At 31.7% G+C, this 18,646-nt stretch overlaps 2 protein-coding genes across 2 annotated transcripts; both read left to right on the forward strand.

Annotated features, from left to right (window-relative positions):
• The first annotated feature begins 891 nt into the window (after positions 1-891).
• On the forward strand, positions 892-7,045 carry LOC113867564 (alkane hydroxylase MAH1-like). Its single transcript, XM_027502956.1, has 4 exons — positions 892-2,390; positions 5,366-5,417; positions 5,571-5,840; positions 6,809-7,045. Exons 1-4 carry the CDS (start codon positions 892-894, stop codon positions 7,043-7,045), a joined length of 2,058 nt encoding a protein of 685 aa, XP_027358757.1.
• A 9,574-nt stretch (positions 7,046-16,619) lies between these two features.
• On the forward strand, positions 16,620-18,360 carry LOC113868012 (alkane hydroxylase MAH1-like). Its single transcript, XM_027503562.1, has one exon. The coding sequence runs from the start codon at positions 16,683-16,685 to the stop codon at positions 18,195-18,197; it is 1,515 nt and encodes a 504-aa protein (XP_027359363.1). The 5' UTR covers positions 16,620-16,682; the 3' UTR covers positions 18,198-18,360.
• The last annotated feature ends 286 nt before the right edge of the window (positions 18,361-18,646 follow it).

The following is an 18,646-nucleotide window of genomic DNA, read 5'->3' on the forward strand; positions in this document are numbered from 1 at the left end:
TAAATTAATGTATTTAATAAAAGTTGACTTAGGTGTAACATTATACGTCAGAAGAGTAACTTAAAAGACACGTTTGGCAGAGTTCTATTACAGGCCAAATCAGTTTGAAAGAGATTTGGCTGAATTGTTAGGAAAAAAAAATTGATTATCTAAAAATTTTAAAAGTCAAAAACAATTTTTTAAAAATCTTAAAACAATGTTGTTGGTTGTTCAAAAAAAGTCAATGTGTTATTTTACATTATAAACTACATTTAATTACTCAATCTTAACCCCTATAACAACAATGGCTAAATTAGTCAAGAGTGTGGTTATGAACTAGCATTTAAAATTAAAATTTAAAAATTAATTAATTTCAATAATACTGCATAATTCACGGAAAATGTTTCTTAAAAGAAATTAAGCCTGTGGCAAGCAAACACCCGTACCTCATCTAAAGATACGGATGTTGCTTTCCTGTTTTAAGCACAGCAATCACGTGAACCTTTTCTTCAAAGTCGTATCTCATTTCACGCTACCTTAGCAGAAAAGTTTTATTCACATAATAAAATTACAAAATTTAATATAACATTTATTTATATAATATGTGATCTAATAAATGAGATAAAAATAAAATATATATTATATTTATATAATTTAGTTACTTACAATGCTGTTTATGAATGTTCTAAAACTATGTGATCCGACCAGTCAAGATCATAAAAACTTCTCCTTCAGTTTGCATCATATCTCTAGCAGCATTTGTAGTTTTTCTCTTCTCTACTCCTATCTCCCTCTCGAGGTGTAATTGTTACGTAACAGTTTCCTGTATATTAGTAGATGATTATCCACATTTAGAAAGCATCTCTTATTCATATATTCAACTAAAAAAGCTACTGTTGATTTATTATGGTAATGCTAGTATATGCAGCCTCCATAATCGCCCCACTTTTGTGCTTCCTTTATTTCTTCTATAGGAGACGATGTTGCAAACATCCTGTTTTAGTAGACTATCCTATCCTTGGCATGCTACCAACAGTTCTTTTGAATGTGTGGCGAGCGCATGATTGTTTCACTGAGATAATGAAACGAAATGGGGGCACGGGGGAGTTCAATGGACCTTGGTTTACCAACATGAACTATGTCGTCACTATTGACCCCATCAACGTGCACCACATGATGAGCAAGTGTTTCGACAACTACGTTAAGGGTACTGAGTTTCGTGAGATTTTTGATGCTTTTGGAGATGGGATATTCGCTGCTGATTCAGAGGGATGGAAATACAGTAGGTCTCTGTTCCATTCTTTGTTTAAACAAAGAACCTTCGAGGTGTTTATCGGGAAAACCATTCAGAGAAAGATGCATGAAAGCCTTCTTCCAATATTGGATCATGCACAACAACAAGGGAAGGTGGTGGATTTACAAGATGTTTTCAATAGGTTCACTTTCGATAACATATGCTACATAGTTTTAGGATATGATCCTAATTGTCTTTCTATTGATTTCCCTGAAGTTGCAATCGAGAAGGCTTTTACCCAAATAGAAGAGTCCATATTCTACCGACACGTGGTGCCAAGAAGTGTTTGGAAGTTAATGAAATGGTTTCAAATTGGTGCAGAGAAGAAGATGACAGAGGCATGTAAAACCTTTGATCAATTCTTGTATGCATGTGTGGCATCAAAGCGAGAAGAGCTATGCAAGTCCTCCAATGAAAATAATGAAGCTGATCATGTTGACTTCCTTACATCTTTGATGAAAGAACAAAAGGGACGAGCACATGATGACAAGTTTTTAAGGGATGCTGTGTTCAATATTTTTGTAGCAGGAAGAGATACCATAACTTCAGCTCTCACATGGTTCTTTTGGCTTGTTGCTACAAACCCATTAGTGGAATCCAAGATTCTTGAAGAGATCAAGGATATCTTTGGTGGTAATGAAAAGAAGGTAGGGGATATAAGCGTGGAGAAGGTGAAAAAGCAAGTTTATCTTCATGGTGCTATATGTGAAGCATTGAGGCTTTTTCCTCCAATACCTTTTGAGCGCAAGCAAGCAATAAAAGCTGATACACTTCCTAGTGGACACAGTGTCAATCCCAATACAATGATATTGTTATCTTTGTATGCAATGGGGAGATTAGAAGATGTATGGGGAAAGGATTGTTTTGAGTTCAAGCCAGAAAGATGGATCTCAAAGAGAGGAGGCGTTGTTTATGCACCATCTTACAAATTCATTGCTTTTAACGCAGGACCCAGAACTTGTTTGGGCAAAGACGTGTCCTTCATTCAGTTGAAGATGGTGGCCACTGCTATTTTGCTCAATTATCGAGTTCAAGTGGTAGAAGGTCATCTTGCTACTCCTAGTTCTTCAATTGTTCTCCTTATGAAGGATGGTTTGAAGGTTAGGATAACAGGAAGGTATATTTAATTTGATGGGAAAATTCTACTTTCAAAAGTACCAAAATGTATTGAAAACAATGTGCGTTGTTTGAATTGCATGTGAAAATAACTAAGGTAATTATCCTTTTTTCGGTTTCAATAATCATTTTATAATCGATTGTCTGGCCTACTTCTGATATAAAAGAAATAAATATTTCGTGCTTATGAGAAAAATGTTAGGCAATGGTAACTTTATTGGCTATTATTTTATGAAATACTTCAATATATTTGTGTACTGGTATTATAATTTTTTATACTATCATCATTTAATATAAATTATTATATAAACATTATTAACTTTAATCATGATAAGTTAAAAGACATATTTATGGTGTATTTTTGTTTGTTGATAGAATTAAAAAAAATTATATTTATAGTGTATTAAAATTAATTTCTATGTTTTTATTGTTACTTTTTATTTTTAATCCTTAGTGTCGTTAGATAATTGTTAAGTTAGTTGATATGTATCTAATTATGTTTAAACACGTATATATATTTAGAAAAAAAGTAAAAAAATTAGTTAATTTGGAAAGAGATAGAAAAATTATCTTTTATGTAGCTCAATGATAAAAATACTAATTTAAAATGTTTGTATAATAGTTTTTTTAACATGTATAACGAGTTGGTGGACGTAGTTTTGCTTAAAAATTATCTATTGATCAAGTCAATAGTTATCTAATAGAAAATTAATGACAAGAAACAAAAACAAAAATCATTATATTGATGAAGACTGGAAACGTATTTGAACTTCAACAAAATAAGCTTCGTTATTGCATTGAAATTTGAACGAGGTAATCTCAACCAGTTTATGTTTGCCTGAGTATTATATTCATAAACTTGAGAGTGAAAAATTATCTTTTGAGAACACAATCGCCTAAACTTTCAAATCATTATTTTGCAAACATATCTTCTGGTTCTCCATCCAATATTCTGGCTACATACATGACTCAAATCGTGTGACGGAATTCATAACCAATTGCAAGCTGTTAAGGTGAATTTAAGATGGTTAACCTAATTCTAGAATTGACTCCACGTCAAATAATAATAATTTAAAATATCTTTCTAAACATATTTTCAAAGTGGAGAAATAATACTAAAGAAAAATAAAAATAATTAAATTTTATTTCATTTACATAAAAAATATTTATACAAATTAATGAAAGTTAACAAAAATATTTAAAATATTATAAATATTTATCATATCCTCTTAAAATTACATTTTCACTATTAGCAAAAAAAAAAACATTTTCACAAAACAAAACAAGCATAATTATATCAAATTAATTCTTATAAATAATAACACACATCACAAATTTATGATATTGATAACATTAAAAAAAAAAACTTAATTATATTTTTTATTCTTATAAATACAGAACATTATATGATAAATCTTTATATATTTTATTTTATTTTTTTGTTAAGATTTACTTTCTAAAAAATTAAAAAGTTAAAATCAATTTTGGTATTTGTAAAATGGTCCTCTACCCTTCCCTTTCCTCTTTCCCGTAACCCTTCTCTCTCCTTCTCCCCTCTCCCTCCCCCTTTCCTCTTCCACCACTCTACACTCTCATTCCCTCCTCCTTTCATTTTCCATTCTCACACCCCCACCCCACTCTCCCTCTTCCTCTCCTTCCATTGCATAATTATATTTTTTTTTGTTAAGATTTAGCTATAAATTAGCTACGAATTAACTAGAAAAAAATTTTGTAATAAAATTAACTTATGGTAGGAATAAATGACGTCATATGGCAGGAAAAATTTGCTTGAAATTAACTACGAATTAGTTACAGACTTTTGTGTAGCTAAAATTTTTTTAATTTAGCTACGAATTAGTTACAAAAATTTTTCGTAGCAAAATAAACTTATAGTGGGAATAAGTAGAGCCATATGGCGGGAAAAATTTGCTTCGTATTAGCTATGAATTAGTTACAAACTTTTGCGTAGCTAAATTATTAATTTTACTACGAATTAGCTACAAAAATTTTTTTATAGCAAAATTAACTTATGATGGGAATAAGTGGCGCCTTATGGTGGGAAAAATTTGCTTGGGATTAGTTATGGATTAGCTACAAAAATTTTTGGTAACAAAATAAACTTATGGTAGGAATAAGTGGCGCTATATGGCAGGAAAAATTTACTTGGAATTAGCTATGAATTAGCTACATACTTTTGGGTAGCTAAAAATTTTTTAATGTAGCTACGGATTAGCTACATAAATTTTTTGTAACAAAATAAACTTATAGTGGGAATAAGTGGTGCTTTATGACGGAAAAATTTTGCTTGGGATTAGCTACGAATTAGCTACATACTTTTGCGTAGCTAAAATTTTTTTAATGTAGCTAAAAATTAGCTACATAAATTTTTTGTAGCAAAATAAACTTATGGTAGGAATAAATGGCGCCATATGGCAGGAAAAATTTGCTTGAAATTAGCTACGGATTAACTACAAGCGTTTGCGTAGCTAAAAATTTCTTAATTTAGCTATGGATTAACTACAAAAAGTTTTCATAGCAAAAGTTAGCTACAAAATATTCTTAGTGTAGCTACGGAATAGCTATAGAATGATTCGGTAGCAAAATTTACACTTAAAAAATCTTAAGTTATCTACAAATTAGTTTTAGAGCTTGTTTGATTTATAGTTTTTAAAAATAATATTTTAAAATAGTTTTATAAAATTATTTAAAGAAGAAAATAAAGTAAAATTTATTTGGTATTTTAATTTTCAAAACTGATTTTAAGGTGAGAAAATAAAAAAAAAATTGTACTTGAAAAGATTTGTTTTAAAAAATAAGTTTTAAAAACTAAAAAAATATATTTGTTTTTTATTTTTTTATTTAATATTTTAAATTAGATGAATATATTTTTTATATTTAATTTTAGTATTTTTTTTATTTAAATATATTTTTAATTATGTATCATATTGTTATTTCCTTATATTTCATAACATATAGGAGTCAGTTTGTCCTTAATGAGGTGACTCATGGCATTATGTCCTTTGTGCTAGTGAGGATGCCCAGCCCAGCAGAAAGGTGGAAAGACTATCCCACTGATATGAAAGATACATTATTTCAAGAGTTTATGATAATATCTTAATTGAGTTCTTTATATATGCTTTAAAAATGAAAGAGATATTAACTCATTCCTTTATTATTGTAGGAAATATATCAATTTGCATCAGAATATGATCACAATATGGCAAGACATGTATGGGAGATGACATGCAATGATCGCTATCCAGACATGTTGAAAAAGGCAAGGGCTAAAGCACTAGTGGTTGCAAACTCTACAAATTTGACTGATGCAAAGGGTCATGGGCCTAAGGGAATGAAAACTGAAGTTTGGGATGGATTAGTTGACATCTGGTTGTCCCCTCAATGGCAAAGGAAGTCAGAAGTTGCTCGGAGGAATAGAGCCTCCATGCCTAACGTAATGTTACACACAGGAGAATCCATTAGTTTTCGTAAACACAAAAAAAAAATGGTATAACAAATTTGATTCAGTAATTATATTTTTTTTATGTATTCTATCTAATTGAATGTTGAATACAAGAGATAGAGAAAAACTAACAAGTTTTTTATCGAGATGTGTACCATAAAACACATAAGAACAAGGCTGGAGCATTTGTATCTGAGCATTTTAAGCAATTTGTTGTATGTGGCTTAAACCTAATTTTTTATACCGTTAGTTGTTTTATACTATTTGCTATATAAGAACATATGATTTATAGTATTGTTGTACATTATCGCTAGCTGCCCATATCTTTGGTTTTACTATTTCTCTTGTATAGATATCTTCATTTGTTGACTTTCGTATGTGGGAGAGATTTTACTATTCTGATTGTTGAAGATTTCAGTTTCAGGATTCTTGGCTTTGTTATTATTTTTCTTGTGCGCTTTGTAATATGAATTGAAGATCTCAAGAAACATATAGTTATCTTTTATTTTTCAATGAATTGAATATTATTCTCAAGTGGGTGATGTACATCTTTTGTTTGTTTTGAATTTGGTCATGTGTTGTTAGCCGTGGAAGACTTTCTGTCTATTACTTATGAATAATTTCTATTTGGATTTCATAGTGAGTAATGAATGTGTGGCCTTATCACTGAATATAAAGTAATAAAATAATTATATTGTTGGATGCTTTTGGTGTTCCCATACTGTTATGATCTCTTGGCTGCTTTTTTTACATTCTTTCCTTTGCATTAGATTGACACTACATCATCTTGTGTTGTTTGCTCCTGTAGTATAATCATATAAGTTATAGATAAAGTATATTTGTAGAGTTGATAAATATTTTGCTTGTAATATATGCAAAACAACCTTGATAATGCAATGAGACAAAAGTATGGTGAAGAATCATCTTATCATGAGATTGACCCAGATGTGTGGTTAAAGGTTCATGGCTTGGATCACGACTTAGAGTTGTCAAATGATGGATCATTAACGTCTACAACCCCAACATGTGCTACTTCCTCTTCTGTGTCTACTCCATCACAAGTAGTCATAGATGCAGCTGTAAATGCAGCAATGACATCTTTTGTTAGTACTCAGTTGGCACTGATGTTGGAGGGAATTTTATCCCGGTACACTGGCCTTCAAGCTCCAAATTTAACTCCAATACCACCCCCTTGAGGTGAAGAACCATTAGATCAAGTTGCTGAGGCAAAAGATGATGACAATGGTTTAGGATTAGACTCATTACTATCTTTATGTTTGTATGTCTTGAATTTAAACTTTATTTCTGTATTAACGATCAGATATTTAACACACTTTTCTTATATTTACAGTATTTAGATATTTAATATAGCGGTCTTTAAATTATTTATGTTGTGGTTAGAAGTTAATTTTGAATAATAAATAAGATGTTGGATTGAAATTAGCTACATAATTGCTATGGATTAGCTACAAAATAGTTAGAGACTAAATAGAAACTTTAGTTACAAATTAGCTATGGAATCACTATGAACTAAGATAGAAACTTTGGCTACAAATTAACTACGAATTAGCTACTAAATAGTTGGAAACATTAGCTACGGATTAGCTATAGAATAATTAGAGACTTTAGCTACTAATTAGCTACAGAATAGATACGGACTAAAATAGAAACTTTAGCTGCAGACTTGCTACGGAATAGCTACAAAATAATTGAAGACATTAGCTATAGATTAGCTATGAATTAGCTATGAAATAGTTAGAGACTTTAGCTACAGGTTAGCTATGGAATAGCTACGGACTAAAATAGAACTTTAACTACAGATTTGCTATGGAATAGCTACAAAATAATGAAGACATTAGCTACATATTAGTTAGAGAATAGTTAGAAACTTTAGCTACGATCAGCTATGAAATAGCTACAGACCAAAATAAAACTTAAGCTGCAGATTTGCTATGGAATCGCTACGAAATAATTGAAGACATTAGCTACATATTAGCAACGGATTTACTACGGCATAGTTAGAGACTTTAGCTACAGATTAGCTATGAAATAGCTACAAAATAATTCAAGACTTTCGCTACGGAATAGCTATGAAATAGCTACAAAATAATTAGAGACTTTTGCTATGGAATAAGCTACGAATAATCCTTAGCTAATTAGCTACGGACTTGTTATTTTGTTTATTGAAAATCAGTTAGGGATTAGCTATGGATTAGCTACAGACCTAAAAATTAATAGCTACAGAATAGCTACGGACAAAGCTACAGATAATCCCTAACTAATTAGCTACAAACTTGTTATTTTGTTTACTGAATAATCAGCTATGCATTAGCTACGAATTAGCTATAGCTTAGCTACAAAATAATTTTGTAGCTAATCCGTAGCTAATTAGCGACTTGTTTTACGCTACGGACAATTCTGTAGCTAAGCCGTAGCTAAATTTATTATCTAGGGATTAGCTACGGATTAGTTAGAAAATTGTTTATAGCTAAATCTGTTTTTTCTTGTAGTGACCCTTCCCTTTCCCCACCCTTACCTGGCACGAAAAGTGACTCTTTCCCCCACAACCAAACCTACCCCAATACAAATTGATCAAACGCCTCCATCGTTTCAAAGAATACTTCTCTAATTTCAGCTACCTTCGATCCTCTAGACCATTCAACGATTATTTGAACCATAAATGTGCTCATGTGCTGGGCAAAGGCCACGACGATGTTGAACCTCGCGAAGACTACCTACGATAATGCCAACATCAAGGTTGAGTTATATGTTTTCGATGACAAAATTGAGGGCAAGGTTTTTGGAGATAATATTATTATAAGATCAAAACCTTCTTCTAATGTTATGACAGGGGAGATATGTCTCGATGGTGACAAGAGTTAGGCGTCACCAAGTGAAAACGAGAGCATTTCATGGGAGAACGATTTTTTGGACTTGGAGAGTGTAGTGATGCACTAGATTGGGCATTACTTGAACTTTGACCATTCTTTTGAGGAGGATTTGGTGATGTACCCCTCTATATTGCCATCTAAACAAAGGATGGTGGAGCTTTCAAAAAATGATAAGGAGAAAATTCTGCAACATTATACTAACTTTTGGCAACCTTTTCCCTTTCCTACACTAATGAGATATATGGATTTGCTTTGGAGTAAAGGAGAGATAAGCTAACATAATAAATGAAAAGAGTAAAAGTAGGTAGATAATGGCTTACAAATATATAAAATATGCTTATAAAATTTTTTTATAAATATTTATTTTAAATAATAAAATATTTATTTTATTATTTATTTAAAATAAATAATAAATAATTTATCATAAAATATCTAATATTTATATAGATTAAAAATATAATTAAGCCTAAAAAAATTAGATAGATTAGATTAAAAATTATATTATTTTATACATTCATTGAAGCTTTAAAATGAAAAAAATATTTCTTGTAATGAATGTCTAAATGTGATTTAATGAATATTATATTTTTGATATTTATAAAATTAACACTTTCGTGATAAGATTTTAGAATTTTTGTTTTTAAATTTTAATTCCTAAATTTATTAAAAAAAAGTTAAATATAATATCTACAGTCAATTTCTTTCACAGATGAATTAGTTAACGAAAATCTCAACTAATTAAGTCCCTTGTCATATTATTTAAAATCTATATTTATAAATAAATTTTTAAACACTATTTAAATATTTACAAAAATATTCTCTGAAACCCTAATCTCTGTTCCTTAAGGTACCTTCCATCCAAGTCTTTTACTTAAAAGTCACGTAAGTCTAAGATAAAGGAGCATCCTTCAAATGTGTCAATTTTCAATAGTCGGACAAGTAAGGAAACAATAAGATGCAACAGGTTTTCAAACTTTATCCCCATCCCCTTCCTGCCACTATAAGGGTGTTTGACATCCAGAATCTTTTAATTTTTCTAGGAATATTACTTAAAAAGTTTTCTTATCCATGTATGGTATAAGATACAAAAAAAAATATTTCAAGAAATGTGAGATTCTCGAAAAACTTGAATTGTGAAGAAATTAGAATTTTTATTTTCCTATCTTAATAGGTAGGTATCCTCAACTTTTCTAAGAATCTGAAATTTTCGAACAAAAATCTCTCCCTCTACTCTACTTTATTTTACCGATTCCAAATTATTTTTGTACTCTCTTTACTCTTTACTTCACTAGTCTCTCTCACGCTTTATCCTCTATAGCAAATTCTTTAAGTTCTTTATAGGGTCATTGTTGGGCGTCCTGTAACATCCTCCTTTTCTATAAATAATTTCTTTTAAATGATTTACATTATCGAAAATATTATTAAGAAACTTGATAATAATTTGTACAACTTTGAATAAATAGTACAATATGAGAATACAAATTAATAAAATTGATAATTTTACAAAATCTATCAAATTAACATTTCATTGTCAATGAAATTCAAATACATAAATAGATTTATACATTAAATATATTAAATAAATTATATATGAGCAGTTACTTTTCCACAATCCTTAATGAGTATGACCTTAGAACGGATCAAATATCTTCATTTCTTTTTCTTCATTACCTAAAAATATCAGTAAAGGTGAGTATTTCTCGTCCACTGAATTTCTTTTATTATAAATCATTATAAAAATAATAAAGTTATTATCTAATACCTATTCTAATTCATTATCAATATTTTACTCAATTCATATTGACACTTGTACATATAATAATACAACCATCAATCAGAATATATATATATATATATATATATATATATATATATAACACTTCATTCATTATACAAATATTTTTATGTTGACCTGTATGTCATGATACATGTATCATATCATCTTAATTAATATGTTACAATACATATGTCTCAGTCACACTCGTCGATATCTACAACACATATATCATAACAACATAAATCGATCTGTTATGATACATATATTATAATCATACAAATTCTATACTATTTTACATCTATAACACTTTTATAATAATTGTCCTTGGGATTTGGGATCCCTTGAGGACTTCATAGCATAGATAACTGCTAGTTAGTCGCAACGTCACGGATACACGTGTGCCGCTTTGGCCCCTTTTAGCAAAGGTATAGTCATGAGCTTCGTCAGGAAATGAGGGTGTGGCCTGTGAATGTTTATTTTTCAATAAATTATTGTACAACCTTTTTATCATTAGCATTCACCATCCTTATTTCTCCAAGATTTTTCAAATCTTTTCTGGACTCTATACCCCTAGTGTATCCTTGTACTATCTATACTTATTCTCTTTCTCTTTCTCTTTCTCAATATTTCTCATTTCTATATTCTTTTTATCGATTAGCATGTCATAATACGCGAGTTACAATTGATATAAATTCGTGGATCACAATATATATTATAATACATCCTTCAATGTGCTATGATATATATCGTAATTACCCTTTTCAAGTTACTTTGACTCACGCATCATAATCATACATCTCATTCATTCTCAGACATATTTCATTCTCTCTTTCATATATCATGTATTTTTTAAATCAATTAACACTTCAATTATTCATGTGAATTTACCCAATTTGGATACATTTCAACTATCAAATTATATTTATACTTATTACATCATACTAGTCTAACATAGAAAGTTATCATACAATATCACATCATGCAATCAATACAATACATCAATCTAACACAAAACTTACCATAAATATCACACCATACAATCAATACCATATGCCAAAGGCCAGACACCTTCGGACTCAGTCCAACTCGTACAATATCAATATGGTCTTCTAAACTAAAGTTCATTATTTTATATTCTTTATTACTTAACTCGTATACATTCCCAGAAACTTAGTTTTTAAGACTTCTTAAAGCTATTCTAGCCCATATCTTTTTCTATAAATTTGATTTCATTAGTTTCAAATAAACCCCAAAACTTTTTCTTATACCAAAAATACATTTTTATTATATGATTCATAAATATCATAGATTAATTACTAAAATAGATTGTTCATATTCTCCCAAGATCACTACATATGTATATACGATTAAAACTCGAGAATACTCCCTTTACCTGGTAACGGTTCCTTAAAACTAGTTTTTTGAGAGATCTACAGAGAGATATTCCGCAATATCCACAGAGATATCGTCCGAATGATGAAGTTTCCTAAGTATTTCAAGATAGATATCTTAATATGAGAAGAAAATCAAAGAAAAGGAATAAATAGATATCTGAGCTCCGAGAAACTTACTTAGATCTGAATGAAATCGATGTTGAGCCGGGATCTGGAAGAGATTCGAAGTCTAAGAGAGTTTTCTTTAGAAAAAGGAAGAAGAGAAAATAAAGAAAATGAAGAGAGAAGGTCGTTTGGTGAGAAATGAACGTTTTTGAGACTGAGGTTCCTTAAATATCCTTCTAAACTCACGTGATCTCGCTTGAATGAGCTTCCATTCTCACCTGGGCGAGCCTTTCTCGCTTGAGCGAGACAATCAGATAGCAAGACTACCCATTTTTCTGATATTCTCGCTTGAGCGAGAATACTCTTGCCTGAGCGAGATTGAGTCCAGCGAGCACCTTATCTTTCCTGCGACTCCTCGCCTAAGCCAGCTCTATCTCATTTGGACGAGCTGCTCCTAAGCTGAGCGAGATCCCTTTCTCGTCTGGGCAAGAGGACAGCTGGGGCAACGTTATCTCATTCTCGCTTGAGCGAGGGGTTTCAGAATGTTCTATTTTAGGAAATCCTACGTTGTTTGAGCGAGATCTATTTCACTTGAGCGAGATATCTTTTATCCAAATTCCTATTTTTTCTATCTAATAGTAACAAAATTGAGGGTGTTACACGCCCAAAGTTACCTCTTTTAATGATTCCGTGTGGAGAAGTTGGGTTCCTAATGACGAGTTCATCAAATCAAGTGTTGGGTCTGAAAAGCTTTACTTTGATGGTAGGATCAAGTATCGTGTTGAAGGACTAGTTGTGAAGTTGTACCAAATAATGTGTATAATAGTAGTAGGTCAAAAATTATGTTCTTAATGTTAATATGACTTGGGTGTTTCTAATTGTTGAAGGACATAAGTACCTGTGATAGTTTTAGTGTAGGTGAAATGAGTAAAATAGTTGAAATATATTAGTGAGAATAGTTGAAAATAATAGTTGAAAAAGTTTGAGTAAGACACTGAAAAGATGAAGAATTGATAGTTTGCTTACTTTTTAACATTTATAATGTGATAGCATTCTTATTTATAGGCATCTTCCACCGTTATGTTTGGATGGTTCAATATTCTAGAACTATATCTAAAAGTATCATAAAACTAGAAAATTTACAATACTCTAGAACTATCTTTAGAAATATCTTGAAACTAGAAGATTCAAATAGTTTCCTCTAAATTATTTCTAATATTTTTTCTATATTATTCTAAAAATTTGTATCAATTTCTAATAACATGGTTCGATTGCATTTATGTAATATTGCTAGTATTTCACTTAGTTTGCTTTCTTTCAATGTATCATTGCCTATATACCTGCATCTCATTAGTACATAGTAATATGCTACAGATGCAAATTTTGCGCATGTTATAAGATGCAGGTTATTTGTGTTGAAGCTTTAACCATGATTTATGTGAAAAAAAACAAAATTTAGGGTTACAAGAAAGAGGAAGCGCATTGGAACAATGTAACACATTAAATTTAATTTCAATAAATAAGAAATTTCGCAAATTTTTGAAATAATAAAGTTTTTATTTTCAATCCAAGTTTTACCAAACATTTCAAATAAAGAAAGGGGGTTACAAATTACATCAAACAGTTGCTACAGGACTTATTCAAATACAACACTTTTCAAAATAATATCTTAAATCCTATAGTAGTTTTATCTACCCCTTCATTGAGTCTGGTGTTGATGGTCTTGATTACCTGAAAAATGAATGTAAGGATGAGTACTTTACACTACCCAAAACACACAATCAACTTAGAGTCTCACCTCCAGCACACTTCCAATACATTAAACAAATACAATCACAAGCAGCATTATCACACAGCTCATGTCAATTTAACACCGATGCACTCACGGCATCGGCAGCATTTCACATCCATAAGTACAATTTATAAACCTGTGCATACGCACGCCAGCCACACTCACTATAGCACTATGATAACAAATTTACACCATGAATGGTTGCCGGTTACTCCCGCCTCATGGATACCACGTGGGCAGTCACGGATCGCTCAGCAAAGATAGTGGTTAGAGGTCTAGTCAGGAAGAGAGTGTGTGGCCTGTGGTGCACCCGCTCCACAGTCAGTGTTACCACCACTCCCTCTTTCTCAAGGTATTTCTACCGTCCTCATCTTCCACACTCCTAGTGTATCGCTAAACCATTCACAGCTCATTACAATGGCGCTAATACGCCTCAGTCACCCATGCAATATTCATGCTTCACACGGCACACAACCCACATTTTATTCATAATATACGGCACTAGGCTCACATTCATTTCACAGCACACGAAACATAGCCTACAATTATTCATGCATATTACACGGCCCTCGGCCCACATTTTTAACAACATTCATTCAATATATATATACGGCACAAGTGCCCCATTCACAATATTTGGCATACAAGCCCTCATTCTATCACACAACATCTAGCATATAATTCACATTTATTAATTTCGGGTAAACACCCTTTCCCCCATCCATACTCACACATAATATTCATATATCACGACACATGACCCACATCATATTTCACAGCAATTTCCTACCCTATCACTCAGCCACATCACTATATTCCACAGATAAACAGCAACTCACATACATTTGAGATAGGGTAGAGTCTCCCCTTACCTTGGATTGAAGACCTGCACTCGGATTCAACCTCGGAAGTGCTCCCCACACGGTTTTCAGCCTAAAACACATGAAAGGACTCCATAAAAATCCAAGAAACCCAAAAACAGAGAAAAGGGGATGAGAAATGGAACCCTAAACATTAAAACTCACCTCCAAGCGTTCCCCACACAGATTCAACCTTCAATCAAGCTCTCAAACGGCTTTGGAGACAATTAATCAGTAGAATAGGGCTTTGGATCAAGAAGATCGAAGAGATTTCGGAGGGAATTTGAGAAATGAATCTCAAATCCCTAAACTCCTTTTTAAAACCCTTTTGATCGCGATACTCTCGCTACAGCGACAACTCTCGCTATGGTGAGGCATCTCTCGCAGCAGCACCAGCCTCTGTCACCACAGCAAAAATCTCAGACAAGACTGCATCTTGGTTTCTGCAAAATCTTGCTACAGCGAGACTGCACCCAGAAATGCACTCCCCTCTGTCGCTCTCTCGCCACAGTAAGACGTCTCTCGCTACAGCTAGAAGGCGACAGTTCGCCCTTTTCCCCCTAGGGTCCTCTCCCTACAGCGAGAATTCTCCTCGCTACAGCGAGAACGCCCTGCATCTAGGCACTTAGTCTATTTTCAGCTCAATCCAGTCATGCACATATATACACACATCTATAACAATAATTAATATTATCAAAATTCAGAGCGTTACAAATAAGAAGAGAAAAAGGGTATAATTATGTCAATTTTTTAAAAATATTTAAGATATATTTTAAAATTTGATTATAAATATTGATTTTAAATAATAAAATATTAAAAAAAAATAATGTGACAGTGACGTTATGAGTTGGTTATCTGTTCATTACTTAATAAATTGAAACACGTCACCTTCTTTCTCGTGCACTATTATTTAGAGTTAGTTTAAATAAATATTTTTATTATTCAGGTCTTAAAAGAAAAGGAAACCAATGTAACATATTAATTTCAAGTTTTTTTTTATTTTCAGTTACATTAATTGAAAATATTATAAATTTGTATTTAACTTTTTTTATATTTTTATTTTAAAGTTTTGTGAGATGTTTAAATATTTGTTTTAAAGAATGTGAGTGTATTGAGTTTTGAAATGATTAAGAGAAAAGCAGTATTACGTAATATTGTTTTTTAATTATTCTAAAATAACAGTTGTGATTTTTTTTTTTATTTCAAAGTTTTCACGTTAATTTTTATTTTATAATTGTGTTATATTATTTTTCTATGTCAAACAAATTTATAAGGAAAACATGCTAATTTTACCGATTAATGGTATTAAGAGTCTTTAGTTCGGTTCTTGACATATTTTGTAATTACTATATTATTTGATTACTTACCTAAAAATAAGTATGATATACAATTTATAGTATTTATATAGCAAGAACGTGAAGTTTTTCAATTGCTATATTATACTGTAGAGCTAGAATGTCAAAATTTTCAATTTCTATAAAGTGTAATGCAGAGAAATTTGATTGAATAACTAGCTTTCCCTTGTGCTAAACACAACTAAAAGACGAGTTAATACAATAATATTACACGGGATTAGTTAGATACTGAAATGTCTTTTCCAACGTGGCAGAAGGTTATAAAACGAGATATTTATGTAGGAAAACAAATCTGAAGTTCCCACGCTACAAGAGTCACTTATGATATATATTTACCCTTTCATAATAATTAATGTCCAAAATACAAGTTAAAAAATATAATAAATTTTATTAAAAATTATATTATCTAACATGATTCATATTACGTTATGTGAAAATTTACTATTCTTAATAAAAAATTATTATATACGTTAATATTATCTATTTTATGTGGTTCAACTTTTCTGGTATCTATTACTATCTCCCTCTCGATCGAGGTGTGCGGTTACCGAATATTTTGCTATATATGAGAAGATAAGGGGTAGATTATTATCCACAATCCACACTTAAAACAATATCTTATTCGTATATTCAACTAAAAAAGCTTCTCGTGATTTCCTATGGCAACGCTAGTCTATGCAGCATCAATAATTGTGACACTTTTCTCGTTCCTTTACTTCCTCCATCGCAGACAATGTTGCAGACATCCTCTCCTAATAGACTATCCTATCCTTGGCATGCTACCCACAGTTCTTTGGAATTTGTGGCGCGTGCATGATTTTATCACTGAGATTTTGACACGACATGGTGGCACGGGTGAGTTCATTGGACCTTGGTTTACCGACATGAACTATGTCATCACTACTGACCCCATCAACGTGCACCACATGATGAGCAAGAGTTTCGACAACTACGTTAAGGGTACTGAGTTTCGTGAGATTTTTGATGCTTTTGGAGATGGGATATTCGCTGCTGATTCAGAGGGATGGAAATACAGTAGGTCTTTGTTCCATTCTTTGTTTAAACAAAGAACCTTCGAGGTGTTTATCGGGAAAACCATTCAGAGAAAGATACATCAAGGCCTTCTTCCAATATTGGATCATGCACAACAACAAGGGAAGGTGGTGGATTTACAAGATGTTTTCAATAGGTTCACTTTCGATAACATATGCTACATAGTTTTAGGATATGATCCTAATTGTCTTTCTATTGATTTCCCTGAAGTTGCAATCGAGACGGCTTTTAACCAAATAGAAGAGTCCATATTCTACCGACACGTGGTGCCAAAAAGTGTTTGGAAGTTAATGAAATGGTTTCAAATTGGTGCAGAGAAGAAGATGACAGAGGCATGTAAAACCTTTGATCAATTCTTGTATGCATGTGTGGCATCAAAGCGAGAAGAGCTATGCAAATCCTCCAATGAAAATAATGAAGCTGATCATGTTGACTTCCTTACATCTTTGATGAAAGAACAAAAGGGACAAGCACATGATGACAAGTTTTTAAGGGATGCTGTGTTCAATATTTTTGTAGCAGGAAGAGATACCATAACCTCAGCTCTCACATGGTTCTTTTGGCTTGTTGCTACAAACCCATTAGTGGAATCCAAGATTCTTGAAGAGATCAAGGATATCTTTGGTGGTAATGAAAAGAAGGTAGGGGATATAAGCGTGGAGAAGGTGAAAAAGCAAGTTTATCTCCATGGTGCTATATGTGAAGCATTGAGGCTTTTTCCTCCAATACCTTTTGAGCGCAAGCAAGCGATAAAAGCTGATACACTTCCTAGTGGACACAGTGTCAATCCCAATACAATGATATTGTTATCTTTGTATGCAATGGGGAGATTAGAAGATGTATGGGGAAAGGATTGTTTTGAGTTCAAGCCAGAAAGATGGATCTCAAAGAGAGGAGGCGTTGTTTATGCACCATCTTACAAATTCATTGCTTTTAACGCAGGACCCAGAACTTGTTTGGGCAAAGACGTGTCCTTTATTCAGTTGAAGATGGTGGCCACTGCTATTTTGCTTAACTATCGCATTCAAGTGGTGAAAGGTCATTTTGCTACTCCCATTCATTCAATTGTTCTTCTGATGAAGGATGGTTTGAAGGTTAGGGTAACAAAAAGAGATATTTAATTTGATGGGAAAATTCTACTTTCAAAAGTACGAATATCTGTCTAGAAACCGAAGCGGCTTATGTGTGTGTTCTAGATAACTTGTATTGTGTCCATTTAAATGCTTATGAATTGTGATCAACTATGTGACCTACTTCTGAGATAAAAGAAAATAAATAGTTCGTACTTTTGAGAAAAATGTTAGGCAACAGTTATTTTATTGGCAAGTTTTTTTATGAAAGATGTAAATATATTTTTTAATATATAGTTAGAATACGATTGTGTTACAAGAAAATTTTTATATTATTATTTAATCATAAATGGGTGTGTTAATAAATATTATTAATTTTCAAAATGTATTTTTGTTTATTGACGTATGCTGTTTTTTTTTTTAATCCTTACTATTAATATGTCGTTAATTAGTTGATAATATAGCTGATATAAGGTATTCTATTTAACAAATATAATAAG

The sequence above is a fragment of the Abrus precatorius genome, unplaced genomic scaffold (assembly GCF_003935025.1).
Source record: "Abrus precatorius isolate BTA unplaced genomic scaffold, Abrus_2018 Scaffold5, whole genome shotgun sequence".
Taxonomy (NCBI): domain Eukaryota; kingdom Viridiplantae; phylum Streptophyta; class Magnoliopsida; order Fabales; family Fabaceae; genus Abrus; species Abrus precatorius.

Bases quoted from the DNA above. Each gene is read 5' to 3' on its own strand.
- LOC113867564 (XM_027502956.1), top strand. From the start codon at position 892: ATGCTAGTATATGCAGCCTCCATAATCGCCCCACTTTTGTGCTTCCTT. The intron at 5,418-5,570 runs GTGAGGATGCCC...TTATTATTGTAG, and splicing joins GCATTATGTCCTTTGTGCTA to GAAATATATCAATTTGCATC. The intron at 5,841-6,808 runs GTAATGTTACAC...GTGTGGTTAAAG, and splicing joins ATAGAGCCTCCATGCCTAAC to GTTCATGGCTTGGATCACGA.
- LOC113868012 (XM_027503562.1), top strand. From the start codon at position 16,683: ATGGCAACGCTAGTCTATGCAGCATCAATAATTGTGACACTTTTCTCG.